Here is a 26,780-nt window from a genome sequence, read left to right on the forward strand (position 1 = left end):
ATGTTGCATTGCAGCTTTCAACAGGCACAGCTGGAGACTGTAGGAAGACACATGCCAAAGTGAGTCTCAATCCCCTGAGACACCTGCAAGAGGCAGAACACTGCATGGCAAAGCAGCACTTGCCACAGGCACACCACTGGGTTCCTCTGGCAAGACTCTTCAGCAGCTTGCGGGGAAGAGTTTTATCCCAGTCAGACAGCTGTGCCTCAAAGGTGCGGAACAGTGACTGTTTCTCTCTGCATCATTGTAATACATGGGCATGTTCACACTGATCCAGCTTTAGGCTCAGTCCGTGATCGCTGTGTCTTTGTGGGTGCCAGTGTGTGTGTAATTTCACTGCGTGCACCTCTCCTGGATCTCTAAAGCTGCCAGCTCAGCCTAAGCGAGTTGTCCAGTTTGTAGTGGCTGGGTCATGAGTTTATCATGTGCCTTATCTGTACTTTTCTTACAGGCTTTTTGAAGCATTTTTATGGCTTCGCATTTCCTTTTATAGTATTTTGGAAACAAACCAAGGGATCCCATGACGAAGCTGATGTCACAGCATTTTGTTCTGAAATCAGAACAGTGAGTTTAGGGACAGGAGGAATTAGAGGGAAAGGAATCATTCATTCAGTGTTATGAGGTGCACATTGTCTTCAAGACAGTGGAAAAATAAGCTCAGGAATAAAAACAAGCACCAGTACTGTTTCTTGGTCTCAACTAAAGGAAGAAACTATTTAGGCAAAATTGTTTATAAAGATGAAATTTACTCAAAATAATACTGAAAAGACTAAAATTACCATGCTCGAGGCAGAGGAGCAAACCTCAGGAGTATCTACTCAACTCTGTAACTAATTTATTTAGTTCCATTGGTTACCTTCAGTTTTCCAGTTTGTAAAGTAGAGGGGGTAATGATTGTTTAGGACAGGAATTGTCCCCTGAATATGCTGAATACCACTATATGTGGTTTGTGCCTGCTGAGTCCCTTAGCCCTCACGTAGGTTGAGGTAAGAGTTCAGTTTGCCATGTTCTGAGCAAGATACAAGTTAACCTGAAGTCAGCAGGATCTCCAAAGCCAAGACTAAGCACTGCTTCCTTTGCCTGGTCTCAGGGAACTGTGTTCACATGCCACTTCTTGAAATTGCTTTTTTATAGTGTCTTGTGCCCCTTGTGTGACTCTTGGGGGCCAAGGTAGTTTAATACTTTAAAAAGTCTTAATACAGAAGGTTGCTTGTAATCCTAGTGCTTGGTGCCTGGCTAAAATATCCAGCTCTGCAAGGTAGATATGGATGGTCTCACCATGCACATAAATCTTGAAATATTTTGGAGATGTGTCTGTTTAAATGCACTGGCCATATGTTTTTAGTTTTACTTGGTGTAGATGATGGAGGAATGATGTGCAGCACTGAAGTTAATCCTGTTAATCCAGACTTTTTCTAAGAGGAGCCTTTGCCATGTTTTATGCTGCTGTAATCCAGGTTACAGCAGTGCAGAACATGGCAGAGGCTTCTCCTAGCAAAAGTCTCATGGGAAATCATTAGTAAAATCTTATGCCTTAAGTTGGTAGGCATCCAACAAGACTCGCAGCATGGTATTTCTGGACATGCTCCAAGAAGAGAACGATCCAAACAAGACCATTTGCTGATGAAAAAAGATCCGAGTTAAGTAGCCAATGTCTGTGTGACTGGGTGTTATGTGTATGTATTCCATAATAGATACCCAAATATTTATATTCTGTATTGAAGTTTTCTCTTTTATTAATTCTTTCCCTTTTTCATATGTATAAGGGTAGCTAGTGAAACAACACTATTTTCACAATATATTTTCACAGAGACATGGAAATTACTGAAGGTAAACATGAAGGAGAAGCAAAGCAACAAAGGCATGTTAAAACATGAATCTAGTTAGAGCAGAGAACAATCAGTTCTGTTTTCTTCTTATGTTTAGTATCAGGTTTTGCGTAAGGCTAAGACATCTATCCAGAAGCTGGAGCAAACCTTGTGTTCTTTGCTGAAGATGAAAGGTAACTCTACGCAAGTATTTGCTTGGACAAAGAGCCTGGACTTGGTTTTTATGTATTTGTTAGAGACAGAAGTACAGAGCTGAGCCCATTAAAGCATTGCAGCCAGCTGTGGCTTTAGTTGTAGCAATAAGTAAGGCACAGTGAGAAGTCTGTCAATCCATTGAGCACTGTATCTATCTCAGAAATTCCCCTCTGACTCAGCCTTTCCTACCCCCTCCCCAGCCTGGGTGAAGAGAGGAAACAAGCAATTCCTGCTCTCCCGTGGCAGAGTACCCTTGGCAGCTTCCCCCCAGCAGGTGTGGGGCTGCCGTGGGTCCCCAGGCTGCATCCTTAGGCTCCTGCAGGAGCTGTGTGCTCCTCCTGGTCACAGCAGTGTGACCAGGACAGTCACAGCTGTCACCAGCACCCAGCCCTGCCAGAGCTGGTGTGAGGTAAAAGGATTTCCTAGGGTAGGGAAGGGAAGCCTCTGGTTAAGAGTGTACTCTGATATAAATGGTTAAGAGAGGTGCTGCAGTTTTGTTTTCTTTCAGCTTGGCAGGCCATTCTCAAGCCCTGCTCTCTTGCAGCCTGTGACACCTTGGTCACACTGGCCAGCAGGTGCTGTCTGCACTTGTGGCAGCTCCTGCTGCAGGACCTCACGCCCCAGCAGCGTGCCTTCTGTTTAGTGCTGCTGGCCACTGCCTCTGCTAGCAGCAAGCAGGACCAGGGGCTGATAGCATAGAGGCTTTGGACATATTTTTTTGTTCTTTCAAGTGTCCACATTCCTGTCAGCTAGAAAATACCCTGCTATTCATGTGACTTGCACCTCCAATAATTGGAATCAATTAGAAGTCTCAGTGCTTAAAATTAACAACCTCATCTGAACCCACATCCTTGGATAACCCATAAAAGTGAGTCATAGGTAGAAAGAATAGTTTGACAGAGCAAAATTGAAAGGATAACAAGTGGGGAGGCTGGTTGAGGGGAGTTTGAGGCAAGCTTCCCCTTGTATGTACTTGCATATGTGTAAAATCCATACTGCTTGTGAATCACAGGCTGGATGTCAGGGTTCTTCACATGCAATTTGTTCATTATAAGGTATTTTTTTTATTTAAAAAATACTGTATTGACTAGTGCGTGCCCAGAGTTTGATTTGCAGGTTGTTTTCAACATCAGTTCTGTAAAATCAATGTTAGGAAAAGGCATTGATTTTAGGTTCCTCAGTGTTCATAAACTCCCAGTAGTGCTAGTTATGTTCTAGGAGAGACAGATGTTTCTTCTTTCACATAATTTCTGCCTAATGAAAAGCTCTGTCTTGTGAAGAACCAGTTGTTGGCAGTATTCTGCTAGGTTGGGGCTGAGGGGGAGAGAGAAGCCAAAAGTGCCATTGATGTGACAGTGACCTTTCTGCTGACAACAGCGAGCTGCAGTCTGGAGGATGGCAGCCCATCCAGCTTGGAGGAAGTCAGGGAGGAATATGTCAGGAGGCAATTCGGCAGTCAGAGGTAAGGGCTTATACCAGTCAAGAAAAGATGATAATATTTTGCACTTGCTTCCATCCCAGCATCTCTGGAACTCTTTGTCATTGCTACTGTATTTCCAAGCAGAGGTTTTTCCTCATGAGGAAAGGACAAAGAGGTTTCACCTGGATCGCTGTAATCCCATGGAGTGTACAAACATTCTAAGCATGTTGTTGGTCTCATTTCCAGGCAGTGCTTTCATTGTTTAAAGCAAAAGAAGGAGAAAAAAGCTGGCTTGGGAAGAATGCCCCTAGGCTCTGGAGTCACCATGATGAGGGCATTATTAATCCAGTTGAGAAGTTATTAATGTGGTTTTTTTTCCCTTGTGTTCTTTCCAGCACTACATCAACCTCAGAAGATATGAGTGAAAGTGACTCTGCCATCTGGTATTTGCTTCAAGAATGTGAAAAACAAACACTGGAAGAATATGAGAAGCCAGAATTGATCCAGTTTTCAGACACTTTATCCCCAGATCTAGTGGAATTTGAGCGGTAGGTGCACCCCACATTGCCTTCAGGTTTTTTAATTCTTTGCATTATCACTGTGCATGCAGGCACTGCCGTTCATGCAGCCCTGCTGGAGCCTGTGTCTGCCTCACAGAAGCCTTGTGCCAGCAACTTTGGCCCTGCTGGTGATGAAGCTGATCACTGCCTAAGTCCCTGCAGCTTGCACATGAATGGACTCTTAGAGTTGTAGCAGCCCCCAGCTTTTCAGGCCTTGGTAAATCCCTGAGGATTTTTCACCTCTTAAGAAAAAGAAGAAAATTTTTTTCAAGTGTGTCAGTCCCTGTGTTGCCACACTTTACCACTGTATCCCTGCCATGGGGCTAGATTTTAGGAGGGTAAGAATTGCTGCACCAGATGAATTTGCCAAGAGTCTAGCTGCATGTGTTCCAGGGAGGTGCAGGAACCAGAGGTAAGCATGTTCTTTTCTTCACAGTGATGCTCATCCTTGCTCTAATGGCATTGTTATGAGGAGCTTGAACACTGTTGTCCCTTCCAGAAGCAGACCCTTAGCTCCTGGCAGCTTGGAGTGCTTTTTTAGTGGGATCAGAGTAGGGTAAGGCTGGATTCAACCAAATAACATCTTGTAGTCCTCAACCTCTGGCCTGCAGAATAGTGGTTGTCTGGAAGATACCAGAAGGATTCTGCAACAATGCAAAATTGCCTGCAACACTGGGGAAGGGGAGGAACCTAAACACTTGTGTGTTACACTTAGAGCTAGTGGATGTGAGTCCCTTTAAGTTCCTAAATGCCTGATGCACGACCTAAAAGTCAAAGACTACTGTTCTCATATCAGTTGTCCATGTATTTTATGTGGAAGTCATAATGGTAAAATTACTGGTTTTTTCCAAAGTTAGTGATACCTTAAAACTGAGTATTATACTCCATGTTCTTCCCCTTCCTGTCAGACAACACTAGGAGGTACTTAGAGGTTTTATCTTGCATTTCCAACAGATTAAACGATTATTTTATTGCCAAGATATGAGAAATAGATGCATGTGTAATCTATCCTATACCATCAAGCAGTGAATTCCACCCTAACCATTCCACAGTTAACAACATGCAGTGCAGGAGAATCCAGAGCTGCAGCTGGCATCTTCTTCCATGGCATCACCACCAAAACCAAAAACTTCTGCAGTTCCTTCTTCTCTTTTGGTTTGAACTGCTGTGTATTTCTAAAAACCCCTTTCATCACTGGGTTATTTCCTCAAAAGGAGACTGCAGCTGGACCAGCAGATGGCACCAGCTTCCCACTCCTGCTCCTGCTTTTGCTCCTGTTAGATTTGGAGGTGGCTGTGGTTAAGATTTAGATCGTTTAATATGTGATCGTTTAGAAGACCTTGGAATGTGCTGAATCAAGATTTTCAGGATTAGAAAAATCTGCTTCATCAAAGACTGCACGACAGAGCCATAAACACCTGACTTTCATGTTCTTTACTGACGAGGTAGACCAGGGCCTGTACTGTGTAGGCTCTGGCACTTATCCTGTAGTCCTAGGGCAGATTGCATTTGGTTTGTAGCTAATTCTGGCAAAAAATGGCCTTTTATAACAGGCATAAAACGACAAGGACTCTTCAGCAAAGAAAGCAACAGCCTTTTGGTGATCATTTAATCATATTATTTGGGAAGCACCAGAAATGCTTTGAGCTTCAACTGACTGGGTTTTTCCCACATTCAGCAGCAGGAGAGTCATTGGTAGGACTTCACAGTACTCTGTCCAGTGCAAAATGTGGTTGTCTCCTTCCAGCTGGGAAGGAAGTAGTTGACTCATGCTTCAAACTTAATTTCTTTAGCAGAGCAGTCTAATGGTGGTTCATGTTCTTCTGCTTGAGAAATTCCAGGTCCTTTTTATGGAGCTGGACATCCAGAAACCTTAGTGAGTGCAATACCTTACATGAGAATGCTTATTCCCCTTCCTGTGTTTTGTCTCCAGCAGTGGTGGAAAATACTCCAGAGTGTGGAAACTTGGGTTTAAACAGGTTTATGTTTGCCTACAAAAATTTTTATATTGGTTTGCTGGAACACATATTTACAAATAAAAAAGAATTATTTCTTTTGAGTTACTTTCTCATACAATACTGTTCAGTTAATCAGGAAATGTGCTCATTTGGGACATCTTCCAAGGAATAATTTTGAGCCCAAACATAGTAACAATGACTGCTGTTTATAGAGATCTTTGTTTATACTACTTTGATCTTTTTATTTTTGTCTGAGACCCTCTAAGCATTTAATTAATGTAAAATAACCTTCAGTGTTCTTTCTGAAGTAGACATTATTATCCTTGGTTCGCTGTGCCAGACAGTGCTAACAGAAGAAGCAGGCTTGTTCTGAGATTTAGTCACTGGGTTGAAATTCTGACCCCTGTGTTCCACCACCAGTTTCACTACAGACTGCATAGTATTGGGGATGTGCTTCCCTAGATGTAAAATGGAGGAAATGGAGCTCCCATGCATAAGTTGGAGCATCCAGACCTGGGGTAGTGTCTTTCTGTCTCTATGTACTGTACCTAATGCATCAGGATATGACCTCAGCCAGGGCTTTAAAGTGCAGTGCAATGCCAGTAAATGTATAAAAAGTGATTTGCAGGGCAAAAGGTTCAGGATACAAAGGCAAGTAACTGAAAATGTATTAAATTCCAGAATGAGGTTTGCCTGTGCAACCCGTACAGCCTGCAGTGTCTGTTGCTTCTGTTGTGAGGCAGTCCTGCTGGGGCTGAAGCCGGAGCCTGCTTTTTGCAGGTGAAATCGTCAGTGTTGGGCACCGTTCAGTAATTGTATGAAGTCTGGGAGGCAGAGTCAGTGAAGTAGTTATGGATCAGAGCTACTCCCTGGTGTCCTGCTGATTTTCAGTAGATGGCTGCCTTATAGCCTGCTCTTAAGAGATACTCCCTTTCCTTTCCTTCCAGATACCTGTATTTTTATAAGCACACAGTGGACCTGCTGATAGAGCATGGAATTGTTTGCACTGGAGAGGTGCCTCTTCCTGAGGTCTCCACAGCTATTTCCCATCTCTGGCAAGAGCTTTCTGAAGAGAGCAGGGACAGCATCTTGCAGTACTGTAGCCAGAGAGATTTCCTCATGGATCCCAAGGCTGCTTGCCCAGAGCCTGCTTGCACTGAAGGTAGTGTGAGGGACAGCGGAGGTAACAGTGAGGGAGCCAGTGGTTCCTCAGTCTCCACACCAGAGGAAGTAAGTGCTCAGCAACATTCATAGTCTGCCTCTGAAACTCCAAGCCTTCAGATGCTAATTGGCCCTGCAGCTTTTAATTGCAAACATACAGTAAATACTAAATTAGTACATTTAGTTACTACTAAATGTAGTTGTAACTACATTTTCTCAAGATCATTTGAATGCATACATGGAGACAATAAGCAGACTTTGAGTAAATGTCTGCATCAGATTTTCTCTTGGTAAGATGCCTAGTGAGCTACAGAAGTGCAGAGGTAGTAATCCTGCTAGTCTCCACTGACTTGTGGAGTTTCTGTGCTAAGTAACAGTTAAATTTGCTCCTACCTTGCTCCAGGGACAGGGAGCAAGAGCAAGAATTATACAGTTACTGTTCTCTGCAGACTCTCCAAAGAGCACAGATGATCTAAATCCAGAAGGGATACCTAGTTTGCCAAAGTCTTTTGGGTTGGGTGGGTTTTTTTCATCAAAGCACTTGGTAGAAAAGAGAAAGTATTTTTAGACCAATCCCAGTGGTACAGGGCCAATGACTGCCTGTACCATGCACCTCTGCAGAGCCAAGAAGTCAGTGACTGAGTAGACCAGAGCATTTATTAATAAGAGACAGAGTAAATAACAGCCAGTTCTGTCAATGCTTCCTGGAGCACTGATTGCTGAAGACCAGAGCATTTATTAATAAGAGACAGAGTAAATAACAGCCATTGATTGCTGAAGTAACTAGCTGCTCGAAGAGGTCTGTGTAATTTCATTAGCTGCAAGGAAGGGACAGATGTTTACCTTTAGCATGTAAATAGATGGCATTGGCATGTTCTTTCTGAGTCACAGGACACAACTGATATTGCTCATTGCCTTAGGAAATGTCATGGGAATGTTCCCTGTATGGTATTTCTGGCACAGAGAGTGTGTGAACTGCGTTATGGCAGAGTGAACTAAGGAGTTCAGTGGTCTGGCACAAGGAGCATCCAAACTCCTTTGTCTAACTGGAGTCAGTTTTGGAGTCAGTTTTGGAGAGAGACTGGCTGGTGCAGCTGAGATCTTCAGTCATAAGCAGCAGTCCACAGTCGAGTTGCTAAAGCACTGATACAATCCATGTTTTTTACTGATTTTTTGGGAGATGTGAAGTCTAATTCCTAGAGGTTGAAGCACAGGCTTAAGAGAGTGGACTGACCTTGTGTTCCTAGCCATGAAATACAGTTATTCCACATTATTCCTGCCTCCACAAAATCTCTTGGTTTACTCTAGCTGTAACCATACCTGTTAAATGTAAAGAAAGAATATCGGGATTTTAAAGACTTCATTATTAAAAAATTTGCCCCAGGTAAAACTTTTTAGGTGCTTAGATATGCTGACATCTGAAGTGATTTCTCTGCTAGGTGATGTTTGAAGATGCATTTGATGTTGCTGCTGGGTTCCTTGACAGAAGCAAGGCTCAGGGATTGTCCAGCCAGAGGTAAACTACAAACACCCCCTTTTGGTAGACACAGTACGTTCATAGCCCACTGTCAGCAGTCCACGGCAAGTGCTCTGTGGAGTAAGACAAGCTCTCTTTTTTAATAAATGGTCAGAACAGCAGCCTCCAGCAACTGTGCTCACAGTAATACTTCCTTTTAAGGGGAAAAAGTGAAACAACTAATGGTCAATTACAGCAAAATCAGTAAGAATCACTTACTAAGAGCCCCATCACTTCAGGATAACTGGGGTCCTTCTGATTTTCTTTGCCTCTCTGCACAGCTTTCTGTCTTTTCATTTTACAATACTTGTAATGCTTTCTTTTTTCTCTCACTTACCAGCCTGTGAGGACCAAGAGGCATTCCCTAATAAATCAGCTAATCATAAGCCATACTCTCATTTAATGAAACAAAAATGAAAAATTTTCAACATTTTCTCCCTTGTCTTACTCTAATTCAGCCACATGGAGGTGATCAGGTTAAAGTGTCGTTGACCTGAACAGTAACACCAAAGAAACACAGGACCTTTTAAATAACAGATGAGTGACCTAGAAGAGAACATGTCAGATACAAGGCTGGCACTGCCTTTGATTTTTCCCAGTAGACCAAAGAAAGAAAAACATTGTTTTCCTCAAGAGGAAAATCACATTATTCATCTTTTATGTATTCTTTCTACTTAGTCTTTGTTAAGATTGTTTCTCTTTGCAAATAGTGTTTTTAATCTTTGGGGTTTTTAATCCCATTTTCTACTTATTTTTCAACATTTAGAGTGATCTTTAATGTGAATCTCTTCCTTTCACCACCACTCCAGGCTGCACTTCCAAAAGCAAATAAATTAAAATAAGGTTGTTTTGGCTGATGATCAAAATATACTTGAAGGGATGAAAAAGCTTAACAAATTTTTATTTATTAAATAACATTTATTAGGTCACAATTTCCATTTGTTTTTAAAGTAAGATTAAGTATTCCTTAATACTGCAAAGTATTACTATAATCTTTAAAGTCTGTTTTAGGTCCCAAATCAGTTTGGTATTTCAATAGTCAACATTTATTGTTTTCTCTTTCTTGCCTGTTGTTCTGCACCTTGTAATTCTGGACAGAGGTGTGATGGCAGAACTTTGTAAAACCCCAGGAAGAACACAGAGGTGAGGTCTAGAATGAAAAGCTTAGCTTTGTCTCACAGTTACCTGAGAACACACCTGCCACTTATAGCTAACATGTCATTTCATGATCACAGGTTACTGCATTCACTCAAAAACTTCACAGAAGTCAAAGCTGTCCCTCTGAACAACCCTACCAAATACACTCCCAAATAACCATTGTTGCTGTCTGTTTTAAATGGATATTTGCTTTTCCCCAAAACAGTGTTACTGTGCTGTAATGTATCAGCAGATCTCCTTGTTGTGACACCCGTTTCTTGTATTTCTGTTCTTACCTACCTGCCTTGCACTTGGCAAACAGCATCTCATCAATGCCTCCATCAACACTCCTCCCTGTCTTGCTTGGCTATTGTCTTTAATATCAGAACCATCTTGTCTTTAGTATCAGAACCATCAAACAATTTAATTTTTTTAAGATTTATAAATAAAATATGGAGGAGAGAAAGTAAGGAGAACAGAACAGAAAATTAAATACAGTATCTGATTCCATTTTCAGTTCAGCATTTGCAAGCTGCACTTCTGAAAATCCAGAGGATCACCAGAGACTCTACCTGCAGGTCACTGACTTCCTAAAACACCTCTTCTTTACTAATGCACAGTTTTGCCAGGTAAGCCTTGTCAAAGGATTCCTTACAGAAGGAGCAGTGTATTTATTTCAGGAGCAATGTCAGAAAGGGATTTTTGTATTCAATGCTTCTGATCATATTGTCTAGAATGATTGCAAAAAGAAGTTGGGGTTCATCATTTTAGATGTGTCATTCCAAAAGGCCAGTAGGATTGCCTTTGTAAGAGGTTAAGTGTGAGTGAACACTGCTTTGAGTATTATTCAGAACGGCAAATGGCATGAGGAATTGTAATTTTTTTAATTATTATTATTGTTTGCATGAAAGTTCCTTGTGGAAAAGCTTGAATCTCCTCTGAGCAGGTAAAGCTCACTTTCTAGCTCTCCATCAACCCCCAGCTGCTTCATTCTGAGCTCAGTAGAACCACCTTCTGCCTGTCTGGGTGCCAGGTTCCCTGCCCTGAGCCCTCCACTGGCAGGCCCTAGAAGCAAGATATTCATGTTCTCGAAAGAGCTGATGAAAAGCTCCTGAGCTTCCCCTTAACTTCAGCCTACTGTTGTAGGTTTGCTGAGCCAAAAGTCTTTGTGTTTGCATTGCTCTTCCTCCCCTCCCTGTCTCCCTGCCATGGAAGTGGCTCAGAGCTTGCACATGGGTGAAGAACTGAAAGGGAGATACCCCTCAGGCAGAGCATGCTTCTTTTTGTTCAGAGTCAGTGGTACCTCCACAGCAGCCATTGGTTTGCTGGTTTCTATTGCCTAGTTCCCACCTGGCCTTTGGGACTTGAGCAGATGCTCCGTTGAAGGAAAAATACAAGGTTTGTGATGAGGGGTAGTTGAGACAGAAAACAAAGCAGAAACTGGTTTTGCACCAATATCTGAATCTGTCAGAGAGAGACTGCTGTGTGCCATTTGATTCCCCCATCCTGGAGATAGTAGCACTAGAGAAGGTGCAGAGAGAGAATGGCAGCAAGCACAGGAAAAGGCATTGAATACTGTTAAGAGTAGGGCTTTTCTACAAAAAAAAAAGACTGAGGGTTACTGCAAGACCATTTTATTCGTACATGGGGTGGATTCAGTACACAGAATGATTATTCATTGTGTCTAACACAAGAAGAACTAGAAAGCACTAAATAAAATGAAGAAACAACATATTAAAAATATTTGCACGTACAAATTACTACATTTAGACTCCAGGGTCATCAATCCGTGGGCAATTACTAAATGAAGGAACAGATTCAATTTCCAGTGCAGGAGGGCCTCACAGCACAGTTTGCTATAATGTATGAGCATTTATTGTAAAACAGAGCACACTGTGTGCCCAATTCTTGCACTTTTTTCTAAACTTCCCCTGCTGGCTGTTGTCAGAGACCAGGCACTGATCTCCACAGCCCTTTGGTCTGTGAATAGCTATGTTCTGTGTAAGAGCAGAGCTCTTCTTGTGTTTAAGGAAATGACTATGAACTCAGCAGACCTAGAAAAGAAAGAAAAGCTTTAGGCAAGATATGGCATTTTCTGGTTTTAAATTTCTTTTGTGAGTGTCATGCCTGGCATGGTCTCATCTTGTCCTTCTTCTTGAGGCTGCCTCATTATGTGTGAGCCCAGGTCCATCTCACAGCTCCCAGATGAGGTGTGAGAGGGAAGAGGTAGTGCCTCTTTCAAGGTTTAAAGAGGCAGATTTAAAATAAGACTGGGAGTGATGGGAAGACAAGCAGCAAAAGAGCCCAAAGTACTGCAAATTGGCAGTTGATTGTACTGTGAAGATCCAAAAGGAAATAAACAGTTGCAAAGGGTTATTTTACAGGAACTCTTAGTTATCTGTGATAAGACAATAAAAAGGGACTTTGAGCAGAAATCACCCAGGCTAGATAATATGAAGGTCACAATCTGTTTTGATTTAGAGTGCAGAACAGCACATCTAGACAGTGCTGCCAAGAGGCAAAAGAGTAGAAAAAAGAAAACATGACTGACAAGATATTTTTTGTTTTGAGAGCAGAAATTCGGATCCATCTCAAAGCAAACAGATTGAGACAGTTATGAAAGTGGTTGCAGAGCAGGGATAGAAGATGTTCCAGCTAGCTTGAAACACACCAACTCAGGCAGCAGCAGAGAGATCAGTATAGGCTACTCACCTTACCCCAGAAATTGGGCTGCTCAGAGCATCAGAGACTCCTGGACTTGGCAGGGAAAGGAACCCGTCCTGCTTACCTTATGGGTATGACTGAACCTCTGCAGACCATTCCCCTTCCCTGGATGTGGTACCTGTGCTGCTGCCATGCTAGCACAGGAGTTTGGGCAGTGCTGGCATAAGTTATCTCAAGGATAAAGCAGTATCCCAGTACACTGTGCACACACCTTGTAGGAGATACAGAGGTGGGAAGCAAGTACAGTAAGTACCAAGGTAAGGCATGTGATGTGACCCCATTGAAATACAAAAGGCAGCCTATGGGTCTCCTTTCCTTTCATCTTTCATCTGCAGAGCTGATGAGGTGATGGATTTTATTGCTGGTCATTCATGCCACTGCCATGTTCTGTCATTTCTGGTTAACTGTCCAGGTACAAACTTACACCTACTGCTGTTGGATTCTGGATGGTCACTGTTTCAGAGTCACAGCTCCTCTTGAGCTGCTGCCCTGGCTCTCAAGGCTGCCAAGGGATTGCACCCCACTGGAATGGAAAGCTTCAGAAAGACTCACACAAAAGGAGGGGGGAAATAATTTGGACAAGGAAAGGGAGAGCTGTTAAAAGGGCAGGAACCCCAAAATGAGAACAGGAGCATGCTTCTACAGTATATGATAGCGAAATATTTCTGAGCATGAGATTAGTTAAGCACTCTTGTAATTTTTCAAGAGCTGTTGTCTTAAGGTCACATCATCAGAGAAGCTTTGCAGCAAAGGCAGTAAAGAGGTAATTTAGACTGAGATCCAAAGGTTTTACTTAAATTATACTCAGTGGGGTTTTTTTCTAAATAGTACAGAGCACCTTTGTGTCTTCAAAGGCACATTTTCTTTTAAAATTATGGATTTTAGATGAGTCACTTGACAAGCAAGTGGTATTTAGTGCTTCTTAAGCTATACATTTTCAAACAGCACCTATTTTTAAAAGCAGTATTTCACTGAAGAGTCTCGCATCAATGCAGAAGGTGAACTAGATGGACTGCAGGCATGAATACTTTTATCTTCCAGACTTTGATTTCTCAATAGCCACTTGTTCTCTGTAAACTGGTAAAAGACAAGAGCCCTTCCTTCTGTTGCTAAAAGTGGAGCAAAGCCTGAAGTTGGTAGAAGTTAAGGCCTCAAGGAAGCTCTCATACCTTCAGAGCCTGTTATGTGACAAACTTGTTACCACAGTCAGTAACAGCTGTCTAGGTGATGTAAATAGACACAGGGTGGAGCCCTGTGATTTTAGAAGGAAATTGGCAGAAAATTTGAGCCTTTTTCATCAGGCACCTCAGGAACTCATCAAGTGCTGGTGGCTGATTCACAGAGGAGGGAGGGCTCATGCTGCATTTCCTGGTACATCAGCTCTTGACCAACTCACTGTATATTTGAAATTCAATTAACTCCTCTGGTTTTTAATCCTGCTTGACTTTGGGGGGGCTTTCAGGAAGAAGATCTTCACTATGATCATGAGACCGTGATGCTGCGGTGCACTGAGACCTTCGATGATGAAGATTTCTAAACAGTGTCTCCACTAAAGCTTTGCCAAGCACTGCCAGGTACAGCAGGCACAGGAGGAGGCCTCACCTCCCTCACTGAGCTGCCTCTCTAAGCAGAGTGTGGAGACACTGTGTTGAAGTGGTTTGTTACCATTGACTTCTCCTTCCCTCTTTAATACTTCTTGATATATCAGTTGAGTAATTTATACTTTTTAAAGGTTTTAAAGGTCTTAGCTATTTATTAATAAATGTTTTTACCCACTGCTATTTAATGTTTAGCCTTGCTTCACAAAGAAACGGAGGCATGTACAGTTAAGTGACCTTGCCTAGCATAATGTGTGGGAAGAGCAGCAGGGAGGCCAGATCAGTGACAGTCTGCACACTCCCACAGGATGCAGGTCTCAAACTGCAACCTGCAAAAATCACCTCCTGGCAATGATTACTTTTCTGGTGCAATTTTTCATCTTGGGGTCACAAGGAAAGAGGGATTTCCTCACAGAGAGTGGAATGAGGCTCTTTTGTCTCTTTATGAGGACAGCAGCAGTGAGCACCCACTCCCCAGTCACCCAAAAAAGTGCAGACACAGTAATACACTTTGGATTATTTGCTTTGTGAAGTGTGTAAAGCTGAGTGATCAGTCCTGTGCTCTTCTTCCACATCTAATTCTTGGATGAGTAGTGCTGCTCAGATAGTGTCTTGGAATTAAAAGTGCTGTGAAATTGAATAAAGTCCTTTACATCTCTGAGTTATCATTAAAGGCTCTCTGCAGACTTGAACAAGCTGTATTCTGATAGTGGTTATGTTGAGGTCATGCTACCAGCCATTACAAACAGAAAGGATGGAAGTTTTATTTTACAACCTAAACTACAGCTGGTGTGCCTAGCTATCTAACTTCAGCTATCTAACTTCAGCTGTCTAACTTTTAGACTGTGTCCAAGAGGCCTGGACTGTGGCCCAGCATTGCCTTGGTGCATAAAAAGCATGATACATTCAGGCAAAAACACGTGAGCTGAGTACTGAAGTAAAGGGAAGAATAAACACTACAGTGCCCTTTCTGTCCCTGCACTTGAGGCTGTGGTAGCACCCCCAAATGAATGTTTGCCACCCTGCTGTGTTTGAAAGTGGGGTTGCAGGGGTCCTGTTTGGCTTTAAGAGCTCTTCAGAGTTCTCCAGGGTGCAGCCTTGCCATTCCCTGGCCTTCCCAGTACGCTCCATTTATACATGCTGGCATTGCTTTGAGGCTAGAAGCATTGTAATGACGTTAAAGAGAAGATGAAGAAGATGAAGAACACGTTACTTTGGTCCCTCCTCTTGCATGATCATAGTTCACAAGAGTTCAGCCTGCAAGTGATTCTTTGAATACCACCTGCCACTCACTCCAGCAACCACCCTGAGAAATAGCATTACAGTGTACTTGTTATTATTTAATATACTTACAAAAAGCAAGTATTAATCTCAATGAAGGAAACACAAGCTTATGCTACAGCAACAATTTTATTACACAGCACCGGCAACCCAGGACCACATGTGATCACATTGCATGTGGCCCTGCAGGTTAAAGCTAATAGGGAATAGGAGCAATAACCTGCTCACCTGTTTTCCAGAGAAGTGCTTATCACCACACATCACCACACTAGACCAAACAGGTACAGCGAGGGTACACTGGACACAGCAGCAGCATGGGGATGTGTAAGATTGTGAGCAGAAGTGTTTTCTCTGTTATATTTGATGAGGATTCCTTCATCTTTGTAGGGTTGGGTGCCCTACAGTAAACTGGTTCTCCTGAGACTACTCCTAGCATTCCAAAGGTAGGATACGTTTCAGGAAGCTGGTTTTTTCTGTTAGGTCAAGAACCTAACTAAGGCCTCTAGAGATCCTTTGTGGTCTGAGGCAGAAGAGACAGGTTCAGAAGACAAACCATCATGTTAACTTTAGATGCCTCTCTTACAACAACATTCATTTGACTGGCTAAATTATGGGAATTTGGAATGAGATGAATCATGACCTAGAGGCACCTGCTCCTTCCCCTTGGCCAGGATGAGGTATATAACACAAGGTGAGAGGTGGGTGTTGCTTTAAGGTGCTGGGGATTAACCCCAACCCAAGGGATGCCTGAGAGTGGTACAGGGCCCATTTCAGGGAAGCTCCTTCAGCTGCCAGATCAGGGGACAGGAAACCTTTCTGCTTGAGCTGAACAGTGGGCCCAAGGGTCAGTGCAAGAAAGAAAGAAAAAATATTTCCTAGGCATTTCTTGGGCTTTGGTGTTCCCCGAGGAGGGATCAGGTCCTTCCTACAAGTGAGCAGGCAGGAATAGAGAAGGGAAAAAATTACTTCCTTAAGGCCATCAGTGGTGCAGTCAGCAGAGCTGGGAAGAGGAAGACATTATCCTTTTCCTGCTTCCCCCCTCTAACAGCTGCCAGCTCATGCTCAGATGATAGGGTCTGCAGACATACTTTCAGACCCGTTTCTGAGATGAGTTCTTTTTCTGGCGAGGTGCTTATATCCTTGTATCAGTACCAATGTCAGAGTTTCTTTCTAAGCTTGCTTCAACACTGGTTTTCTGCCCAGCAACCTTCAGTTCATCCATTCTCTTGTCACAAGACAGTTTTCTGGGGCAAGCAGGGAGATAGTGAAACCAAGAGACATTGCAGTATCTGGTGCCTATGCCAAATGGAAGATCATAGACCTTGGAAACGAGCTGAGAGCTCTCCGTCCCTCCCTTGTGGCTTTGCTTCCATGCCAGAAGCCCCCGCTCCTCCTGTGTTCCTGCAACAGCAAAGTCAGGTTGTTGTGTTTGTAACAGCAGGTGTTCCAGCACAGGGCTGCTTTGTGTGCCTCACACCCCCTGCTCAAATCCCAGCAGACACAGCACAAAATACAAATCCCTTCTACTTAAACCCTTCCAGCTCCAAAGATCTCTACAAATATTCACTAACGAGCTTCCAGACAATACCCCTCTTCCTGCAACAGCTTCCAGATAAGCAGCCTTCTCCACTGCTTTCCATGGGAATCATGTATACCAAGAAGTTTTCACCTGCCATAGGAGATCCAAGAACTGTTCAAAGGGGAGGTTCATGCAGTGCTGGGAAAGCAAGGCTGGATGTTAACAGCTCAGACACTTCAGAGCAGATTTAGCAAGCAGTTACTAGTCAGCCACAGGTATTTACCCTAGACAAAGGAATTCCTAAGTGCCTGTAACTGCTGTGGCAGCAAAGCACCTCTTGGGAAAGGGAGTGAGCATTACCTGTAAATTCTGCCTAAAGAGGAGCTGATGATTGAAGGCTGTGGGAAAATTAATAAGCCAAAAGGAGATTAGCTTTCTGAGAAGCCTCAGACAGTAACAGAATCTGGTTAACAGAGCGTCCTTTCTTTCTGCTCTTTTCCTGCAGCAGAAAAGAGGGTTTCTTCTATTCTTATGCCCTCCCTCCCCATGCTAGATGAAAATCCAAGGTTCTTCGCTGCCTATGAGGGCCAGCACCAGCCTTTCCTACTGCTTTGGATTTAGTTCAGCCTCAGTTTTAGCAGCTCCCATACTGGCACACGTTGGCTCCTTCCACTTCTTGTAGCTGCTTTCCTCTCTGCTTTTAACTAGCAATATGGTTTTAGGCTGGCATTTTCCATGAAAGACATATTTGCCAAATAAACCTTTTCCTCAGCCTGAGTTGTTCCTGACAAATTATTTAATTTTTGATAAGCGGCTGTTTTCCAGCCAGAGGCCATTTCAGTGATGTCTCCTGTTCCTCACCCTTCTCTGGGAGGAGTGCAATCACACGGTGTTTCATGGTTGCTAGCACAACTCCTGTCCATAGAACAGGAGTCATGAAGAAATAAAGTACCAGGGAACAAATCCTAGGACAGGGACAAACTAGCAGCTCATTTCAGCAAATCCTACCTGGAATGGTGTTATCCAGGATAAAGCCCAGAAGTCCACCTACAAACATGCCAGTGGTGAGAAGCACCACGATCACTTGGTCAAGCTGGATGATTCCTAGCAAAAAAAACCGAAGATTTAGATAGTGGTGTAGGAAGAGCATTTTACCTGTTTTACCAGCAACATTTCTGGTGCCAAGAGGCTGCAAGCTTGCATGCTTGCTTGGACTAGGCCTGCAAATCCAAAGCAGAGTGTAAGATTTGGGAGTGGAAGGGAGAATGATCTCACAGTCAGTTTCAGACCTCCAGTTTTATTCTACATGGTTTTTCACAGACCCACAGTGGGCAGGAGATGGCTTATAAATACATTAACAGCTTATTAACAGTGCAGACCCCAGCACTGTCGGAAAAAAAGCCACCTTCTGCTCCAAACACATTCAGCACCTGTACAACATAACACCTAACAGATCCCTACACGAGCATGAGCTTCAGTTCCCAAAAATATGTGAGTGTATTTAGCATGGGACTTCACCACATGATCATCAGGTGTGATGTTTCCCCTCGAGGGCTGATGGCCATGAGCAAAGCCCAGTGGCACTGAGCATCTGACAGAGCATCTATAGAGCATGGGGTTTGTGGGCCCAGCTCTTTATTTAATCAGCCCACCCAGCACACCACATATGCTTTAAGAGAGGACACTGGCCTTTGTGATGAAGACATCAGTCACACAGGACACAGCAAAGGACCAGTTGTTGGAGAACTGAAAATATCAATAAAGTGAACTTGATGGAATTTAATAGAGGAGTATACTCTTGCATTTTGAAAGCACAACATTTTATTGTGTATGAGCTCACAAGAAAGCCTCACTCATTGAGAACCCAGTCACTGACCAAAAGCAGAGATTTCTGCACCAGAGCTATGCATGAGAGCAAAAGGCAAAAATAGCCCTCACAGAAAGAAACAGGCAACGGTCAAAGCACAAGTTTCAGCATTTTATCAGAAAAAAACTATTTAAAAAGATTTCTCTGGTCAGCCTTTCCTTCTGTTTCATGATACAGAAAATGCTTCTGATGTCACTTCTTACCTGTTTCCAGCAAAGCACTATTTTTGCTTGCCCAGTTGGGAATTGTGAGGCCAGCAAATAGAGAAAATCCAAAGATAAAGATGTTTCTTGAGGAGTTCATATCTGTATACTGCAGAGAGAAATTTCACAAATTACATGCACAAAACTCTGGATTACTGTTGTGTTTATGAGACATGGTGGGATGCAAACACTGGAATCAGGAACAGACCCAGCCCTGGTGCTGCTGGGGCATTTGTGATCCTGCAGTCCCCAGTGCCAGCCAACCCTGCCCATACAAGGGAGCCCTCTGTGATTTAGCCCCTCTGGGTACAGCCCCTTATCTTTACCTGAGGAATTGCCAACATAAATGTTTGCATTTGCTGCAGTGTGGTTACAGTTGACACAGGCTGTAAGAAACTGACTTGAAACTGAGGGTGCTGTGTGCAGTTTTGGGCACCACAATATAAGATATAAAGCTAATAGTGAGTGTCCAAAGGAGGGCCACAAGGATGGTGAAGTGTCTGGAGGGGAAGCCATATGAGGAGCAGCTGAGGTCACTTGGTCTGTTCAGCCTGGAGGAGACCTGAGGAGAGACCTCACTGCAGTCTGCAACTTCCACGTGAGGGGAAGCAGAGGGGCAAGTACTGATCTCTTAACTCTCGTGACCTGTGACAGCAAACAGCATAAAGCTGACTCAGGGGAGGTTTAGGCTGGATATCAGGAAAAAGCTTTTCACCCAGAGGGTGTTTGGGCACTGGAACAGGCTCCCCGGGAAGCAGTCACAGCACCAGCCTGACAGAGCTCAAGAAGTGAGGGGGTGAGAAGTCAACCATGTTCTCAGGGATATGGTGTGACTCTTGGGGTGTCCTGCTCAGGGCCAGCAGTTGGACTCGATGGTCTTGATGAGTCCCTTCCAACTCAGCTTATTCTATGATTCTCTGTTTCAATGAAATGAAGTCCCTTTCAGCAGGGATGCAGCAGTGCTCACAGAGCTGTTACCTGCAAATTGGAAATGCCCACTGCCGTGATAACTCCGAACATCACAAGGAACATGCCTCCAATCACAGGGATGGGAATGCTGGCAAGGATGGCCCCAACCTTCCCGAAGATGCCGCTCAGGAGCATGGCACAGGCACCAGCAATGATCACCATTCGGCTCCCTACCTGGGCAAGAGGAAGAGGAGGCAGTCACGCAGGGAAAGGCTAGGGGGGCAGGCTCCAGTGCCAGCCTGTCAGGTAGGTGTTGCAGCTCTGGCCCTAGCACTGCCTGGCATGTTCAGGGACAGGTCTGGATACAGCTGCTGGTGAGCTGGGATGCTGACACTGAATGGGAAGCATCAGTATTTATGCACCATAAATATTTATCATGAAAGGCACTCTGAAAGCACCACACCTACTTACTCAGTGTTACCCTCTCTCCTACTATTGACAGAACTTCAACAGTTTGCTATTAAACTGAAATAATTTTTTTAAAATTAAATTAAGAGCACAGTAATACCCACTTGTTCTTGCTTTAGCCTAGAAATATATTGGCATACACACAAGCCTGGCATTGTAACCCTCCAGCCAGTTAACTGGACAATCTTTCCACCAGCGTTTGGATTGACATCCAGAAGTGGCTTTCAATGAGGTATCCCACAATGATCCCTCCATTCCCTGCAGACCAAGATTTCAGAGACCAGAGCTGGCTGGCTGCTCCATCCTAAGCTCTGGGATCTGATATATCCTTTCTATGGTCAAGAAATAAGAAGTGAGGAAGTCTTTTGCTATGTCCCTATCTATCTTCAGTAAAAACCATTTTTTCTCATTTTTTCCCCTAGGAAGAGTCAGGGTGGCCTTTTCTTGGTTGAGCACTACAACAAAGATGCAATGAAGCACCAAACCATGCCCTCTATTCATATTTCCTCATATTTCCTATATGTATAGGAAAGAAAATAAGTATCTGCCAAACAAAGGGTTGAAAGAGACATTTATATGGAAAGTGAAAAGGAAAGCAGCAATATTCATTGAACTTCCAAGTCAAGATTTGCCTTGCCCACACCAAAACCTGGACTGCCTAAAGAATCATGCTAAACTTACAATATTTGTGTCAGGGAAGCTCTGTAATTCTCTGCACACATTTTACAGTTCAATTAAATATTTTAATCCCTCCCTTTAAATATCTAAAGAATGTCTAATTACAGGACAGGCTTTTTGTGAGTGCTTTCAACAAAAACATTCTCAGTAACTAATAGTGTCTCTTTTTAGGTATTTCTTAAACATGTCCATTTAAAATATTTTAAGTCTTTCTTGATTGTGAAAGATAAATAAAAAAGATTTGGTGTGGAGTTTCAAAATAAAATCGTGCATTGCCTTCAGGTGCTTCATTGCTTTTTATACTCTGGCTTAAAACCTTGGGACACTATTACCATCTAAATGTTAATTAATAAAAGTCAACAGATCTATTTGTTCCAGGATTAGAACAAAGATTCCAAGTTTTGGTTTGCTAAAATGTTGAATTACCATGTATATGGAGTTGGCCTTAAAGGCAAAAGACCTAATCCAGTGATAGCCCTGTGACCATATTCTGCTAAAGCCACTAGTTTGGAGTTTGTTTCAATTATGTCAGAAGAACAATAAAATCAGTTCTCTTTCTCTAAGGCTGAAGATACTGCAGGGTCCCTCCCAACATGTGGTGACTCTGAGGTCTCTTTAAAAACCTCCTTTTCATGGAAAGGAGTTCTCAGTACTGGCATACTGGGCCTGATCAAGCAATTTAAATATTGGTGCCTGGTGCCGGGTAAGATGTTGCATTTTGGCAGCTTCTAGCAGCTTCTCCTTGCCTTATCTGTCAGCCCCTGTATGTATCTGAGATCTCCAAAGACCTCTCTGGTGGTGCTGGACATTTCTGTTTAAGAGTGGAAACAAGTCCCTTGTGTTTCCATTTGTTATGGAACAACATGTTTCCCACGTAAAAAAAATTAATTAAATCTGCCTAGTGCTCTCAGCACCTCCATCTGTCCCAGCCAGATGTTTACACTGATTTAAACTGACTGAGATGACACTCTATTTTCAGCTCTTTCAAGTGTGGACAGAGTGAGCAAAGGTGGGATCCAAAGGAAATATTTCTCCTGAATCAGCAAGGATGGCATGTCCTCCTGGAGGACTTAGCATACATTGTGAGAATGCATGTCCTATAATCTGGTAATTATGAATTTGGGCAGCATCCCATACATACAATACATGCAGCAAACTACACACCAGGAAAGAACTGGCTCAGGTAGATGGTTAGTGTGCACAGACTTCCTAGTGACAATGCACATGTGGTGATAGGCTGAACTGGACTCCATGCAGACATCCATGCAGCCCTTGGTGCTTGAGGCAGCCACCTCAGTCCAACACTAACACTGCAATGTGTGAAAAATGCTTGTTGTGAGTGACTTTTATAAAATCCAGTGAAATAAGCAATATTACAGAGTGGAAACTGTAAGGAAGCTGCATTTATTTACTGACTCACAGCTCTGCTGGCATGACATTGCTTATTTGGCAATGATTTGAAAATGTTGTCCAGTTAGTAGCTAGATGTCTGTCAGCCTATCCTATGGCTGCAAAGCTTAGTGAAAATATTTGATCTGATTGTCAAGCTTATCTCTGGAAATTTCTTTCCTTGATAAGTGCAATTAATATACTCAAGGGACTCACACACAAACCTTTGCAATCACATTTTATAACCCTGAAGAAATAGTCTACCTTTCACATGATTGCCATCCTTGTGTTACAGAAGTGGTGGAATTTGAAGCCCTATTAATATTCACCCTTTCCCTTTCTCTCGTCTCCCTCTCTGCACCTGTAGAGGTTAGCTCAGATGTAGCATTGTCTCTTCAGCCTTACCTAGGCCAGATGTCTGAGTGAGTGCACTAATTCCCTATGCAGGCCAGAGGCAGAGAAAGGGAAGCACTGCCCACCTCTGTTAAGTCATTTGTAGTGCTGCTGAGCCGGTCACCAATGTGCCAAGGCACAATTTTCCTGTGTTCTAAGTTATATATAAGTTATAAAACTTTCGGGAGGTGGCCTGAGATCACTCCCCAGGTCCAGCACACAGCCACTGTCCCGTACACAGCCCCGTAGGGGAGCTCTCCAGGAGGCACCGCAGCCGCCCCGCTGGGCGAGGCTCACCTTGGTGATGCCCAGGGCTCCCACATTCTCGCTGTAGGACGTGGTGCCGCTGCCCGTGCCCCAGGCCCCGGCCAGGAGGCAGCCGATGCCCTCCATGCCGATGCCGCGGCTGATGGCGTGCTTGGGCGGCGGCGGGGCCCCGCACAGGCGGGCACAGGCGTAGTAATCTCCCACGGACTCCAGCATGGAGGAAATCACCCCGGCTAGGATGCCAAAGACCCCGGCCAGGCTCACCGTTGGCGTTCCCCACTGGCCTGCAAGTAAAGAGCTCGGTTTAGGTGGAATTTCAGGGTTTCATTTGCCCTGAAATCTGCCCCAGGGAAGGAAGAACAGCAGGAATGCCTGTGGGTGTTCGCCTGATTTTTGACATTTCATCTCCTCCGGGTAGTCGTAGGTGGAGGTGCAAGCAGGAGGAGGCAGGATGGGGAAGGGGAGGCAGTGGTACCTGGGTAAGGCAGCCGAAACCAGGGAGCCTGTGACAGAACGTCCCCGCGGCTGTCTGTCCGGGCCAGGTGGCCGTAGGCAGCGGGGGCCGCAGGCAGGACGCTGGTCACTGTCAGCACGTAGCACAGCAGCCAGCTCAGGGAGAGCCCCAGCAGCACCTGCCCATCACAAGCAGCAGGGGGGTCTGGTTAGGCTATGCCTGCGTCTTCAGCACGGCTGGGGTGGACAATGTGTCCCCGCCCGACCTTTTTCCCTGCACACGGAAGGGAGGCAAAGAGGCAGCAGGAGCTCCTGGTGGCCCTCTCTTCTTCTCTCCCTCCCTCCCAATAATTAGGGCCATGGGGAGCTTTTTCCTGTCTGCCCCTTACCACACAGGCTCAGCTGGGAAGCACTCACTCATCTGGACACGAGTGGAAAGAGCCCAGGCAGCCCGGGGTGGGTGAGGCCAGTCCCTGACACAATTCCCTGGTATCCAGGATCCCCAACGTACCGGGAAGATCTGGAAGAGGTAGATTGGAGAGGAGTGGGACTTCTTGCCTTTCTGGTAAGACGGCAGCGGCACAGCAACGTGTTTCAAGTACTGAGAGAACAGAACTATGAAAAAAATAGTCCTAGAAGGAGGGGAAATGAGACCATAAACAAAGGGGTGCCCAGCTGCCCACCTGTCCCCACAGAACTACCAAAGAACCCAAGACTCCAGAAGACCCATAAAAACAGGCTCTCAGCAGCAGAGGGTGGCTCCCCACTCCACCAAGCCAGACATGGAACAAGCTTTCCATCATAATCTACTGAGAGCTCCGCATATTTGCAAATAACTCTTTTACCCTTATTGTTTCAAGACTGACACCCCAGGCAGTGCATCTGTGAGTACAACACAGTTGCAGAAAGGTTAAAAAATGCCTCATAAGTAAAAGAAAGGCCTGACAGACATGCAAGGTTCAGGTTCTGCCTGTGTAATTCAGCATACTAGAAATACAGGATTTATTATTTCCTGATTTCAGGTTTACCTATGCTGCTCTTCAAGGGACAAAAAGTTCCTGTAACACAGCGTAAAAGAAGAAGATTTGGTTTGGCTGTGCAAATCCCCTGTGCTGTTTTGAAAGAAAAAACCATGGTGGTTCTGTGGGGCTGCACACGGTGCCCTCAGAGCCCTCCCAGCCAGCCAAGAAGGGGAGAGCATGGCTCTCTGTCTGCGAGCGCTGAGCGACAGAGGGGCCCTCCATGGCAGGGGTGTTCCTGTGTGTCCCTGGCAGCACACAGGGCCCCTGCTGAGGGAAGTAACTGCAGCTGCAGCTCCTCTTCCATCCCTTGTGTAGGACACATCTGGGAACAGCAGCACATCTGGGTGCACTCACAGCCTGCCCCCCATGTGCCTTTTGCCCAGAGAGGCCAACCAGATGAAGCTGGAGGCTACCACAGGTGGAGAGAGGGCAGGGACTGGGCATTCCACTTTGACTGCTGAGCTGGTAGAAGACCACGGACATTTCCTGGGTTAGCCAGGTCTCTGAAGGGCTGCTCATTATTTTACAACAAATCTAAATTTTATACAGGGAGTGAATTAATCGGGATAGGATTTGGTGAGAAATCAATTGCACCAGCTGAAGTGCACTGACTTCACTGGAAAGCTGGTAGTTTTCTCCATGTGAAAAGGTGACAAACTGTAGGTGCCATAGTCAGCGACAGGCAGAATTCCAACAGTGCAAAGAAAACTCTATCCTCACTTCTCTGCAAAGACACTCCATGACATACACAATTCAAAGCACTGGATGACTGGAGGGAGAAAGTCTGAGGAGGAACTGGTTTTCATTTGTGGTTTCTAATGCTACAGAGTCCAGACAGACTGCGTGAGAGCACACTTTGTCCATTTGCATAAACAAAAGTGCTCAGTAGCCTTATGACTCTGGAGAGAACAATTCTTCCTACTCATGTGAAGACAATACATAAAGCACCAGCTATTTCAACATAGAATACCTGAATGCTCAACTTGGTCATTTTAGGAATGTCTTTTAAACTTAAATAATGGGTGTGTAAGACAGTGTGTGTAGACAACGGTGATGGAGACTGCACACACATGGGGAAGGCTTGTATCTCTACTGACATATGAACTTTGTATTTTTACAAAAATCAGTGGTTTTTAAACTCATGTTTGGGTTTTGCTTTGTTGCTGAGGGCTTAGCCTCCTGTGGGTTGGAGGAGAATGACTGTGTCACATGGCTGCCTTGCACAAGCCTGTCACATGTTAGTGCTCAACAAATAAACCTTGAACCCAGGGGAACTCTGCTATGGACTGTGATGTTTGGTTTCATATTAGAGGCAGGTGGTTTGTGTACTCTCATCTTTCCCGCAGAGATGTGAGACTTACAGGAATGCTATGCCCCAATGGTACCCAGCCATCTCTCCAGCCGACTCAAACAGAGGTAGTGCAACCAAGGTGATAGTGGGGGCAATTGTCAGGGGGCCAATGAACCTCATCAGAAATCCAATCAGGCCAGAAAATCCAATGAAGATTTGAAAACAGGAAGTTACAATGATAGTTCCTTGCACCTGGAAAAATGGAGGATGAAAACAGAGGTTGGAAGGAGCTCCAGCTGTTGAGCCCTTTTCTTCATGTCAGTGTAAATCCAGCATGAGAACCAGGCTCAGTCTCTAGTGACAGACTGGCATGGAGGCCTCCTGCTGACAACAGTAAAACCTGGCTGAAAATTACATGTGGGAAGGACCAGCAAAGCAGCAGCACAGCAACTCCCCCCATGGCTGATGGATTTAGTCCTCACCAGGGCTAATTTTGTTCCAGAGATCACCTCCTCCCTGTCCCCTTGGGCCACCCAAGCATGCATCACCTGCCCTGCACTCTCCTGCCTGCTCCCCCAAGACAGGGGAAAAGCTTTTTCCCCAAAAACAGGAGCAGGGCCATGGTCTCCACTGATCTGCCTTTTGGGAAGGGCTTGGGTCTCTTCAGCACACTGCTGAAGCAAGTGACTCATCACAGCCTCTTTTTTTTCCTGAGTACCAGTTTCACTCTGGGAACACATTTATCACCCTGAACTTCCCAGTGTTTGACAATCACTGCCAAGGAGCCAGCAATTACATTCTGAAATGCTGCTCACCTCAGTGTCAGCTTCAGGCAGGGACAAGGCTGCTCTCTGCCTTCTCAGATTTGGTGACAAGCTGGAACTTCTGTGGTGCTGAGCACCTTCCTTTCCCCAGCTCCAAAGGGAAGAGAAACACAGGGGC

The 26,780-nt window shown here is 44.5% G+C and overlaps 2 protein-coding genes across 2 annotated transcripts in view; one reads left to right on the top strand and one right to left on the bottom strand.

Annotated features, from left to right (window-relative positions):
* Nucleotides 1-89: 89 nt before the first annotated feature.
* On the top strand, nucleotides 90-14,162 carry STRA8 (stimulated by retinoic acid 8). Its single transcript, XM_041474415.1, has 8 exons — nucleotides 90-212; nucleotides 1,927-2,002; nucleotides 3,402-3,486; nucleotides 3,840-3,992; nucleotides 6,910-7,192; nucleotides 8,563-8,639; nucleotides 10,294-10,405; nucleotides 13,963-14,162. The coding sequence occupies exons 1-8, from the start codon at nucleotides 105-107 to the stop codon at nucleotides 14,035-14,037; spliced, it is 969 nt and encodes a 322-aa protein (XP_041330349.1). The 5' UTR covers nucleotides 90-104; the 3' UTR covers nucleotides 14,038-14,162.
* Nucleotides 14,163-15,518: 1,356 nt separating this feature from the next.
* The window catches only part of LOC121357234 (solute carrier family 23 member 1-like), a 33,029-nt gene continuing 21,767 nt past the window's right edge, over nucleotides 15,519-26,780 (bottom strand). The window contains exons 5-12 of the mRNA XM_041474371.1: nucleotides 25,909-26,090; nucleotides 24,037-24,157; nucleotides 23,548-23,704; nucleotides 23,103-23,356; nucleotides 19,947-20,111; nucleotides 18,969-19,077; nucleotides 17,907-18,002; nucleotides 15,519-16,780 (exon numbers count right to left, since the gene is read on the bottom strand). Of these exons, the coding sequence (XP_041330305.1) occupies nucleotides 16,512-16,780; nucleotides 17,907-18,002; nucleotides 18,969-19,077; nucleotides 19,947-20,111; nucleotides 23,103-23,356; nucleotides 23,548-23,704; nucleotides 24,037-24,157; nucleotides 25,909-26,090 (1,353 nt within the window). The 3' untranslated portion in view covers nucleotides 15,519-16,511. The remainder of the gene's footprint in view (nucleotides 16,781-17,906; nucleotides 18,003-18,968; nucleotides 19,078-19,946; nucleotides 20,112-23,102; nucleotides 23,357-23,547; nucleotides 23,705-24,036; nucleotides 24,158-25,908; nucleotides 26,091-26,780) is intronic.

Source organism: Pyrgilauda ruficollis, unplaced genomic scaffold (assembly GCF_017590135.1).
Source record: "Pyrgilauda ruficollis isolate IOZ18807 unplaced genomic scaffold, ASM1759013v1 scaffold32, whole genome shotgun sequence".
NCBI classification, from domain to species: Eukaryota; Metazoa; Chordata; class Aves; order Passeriformes; family Passeridae; genus Pyrgilauda; species Pyrgilauda ruficollis.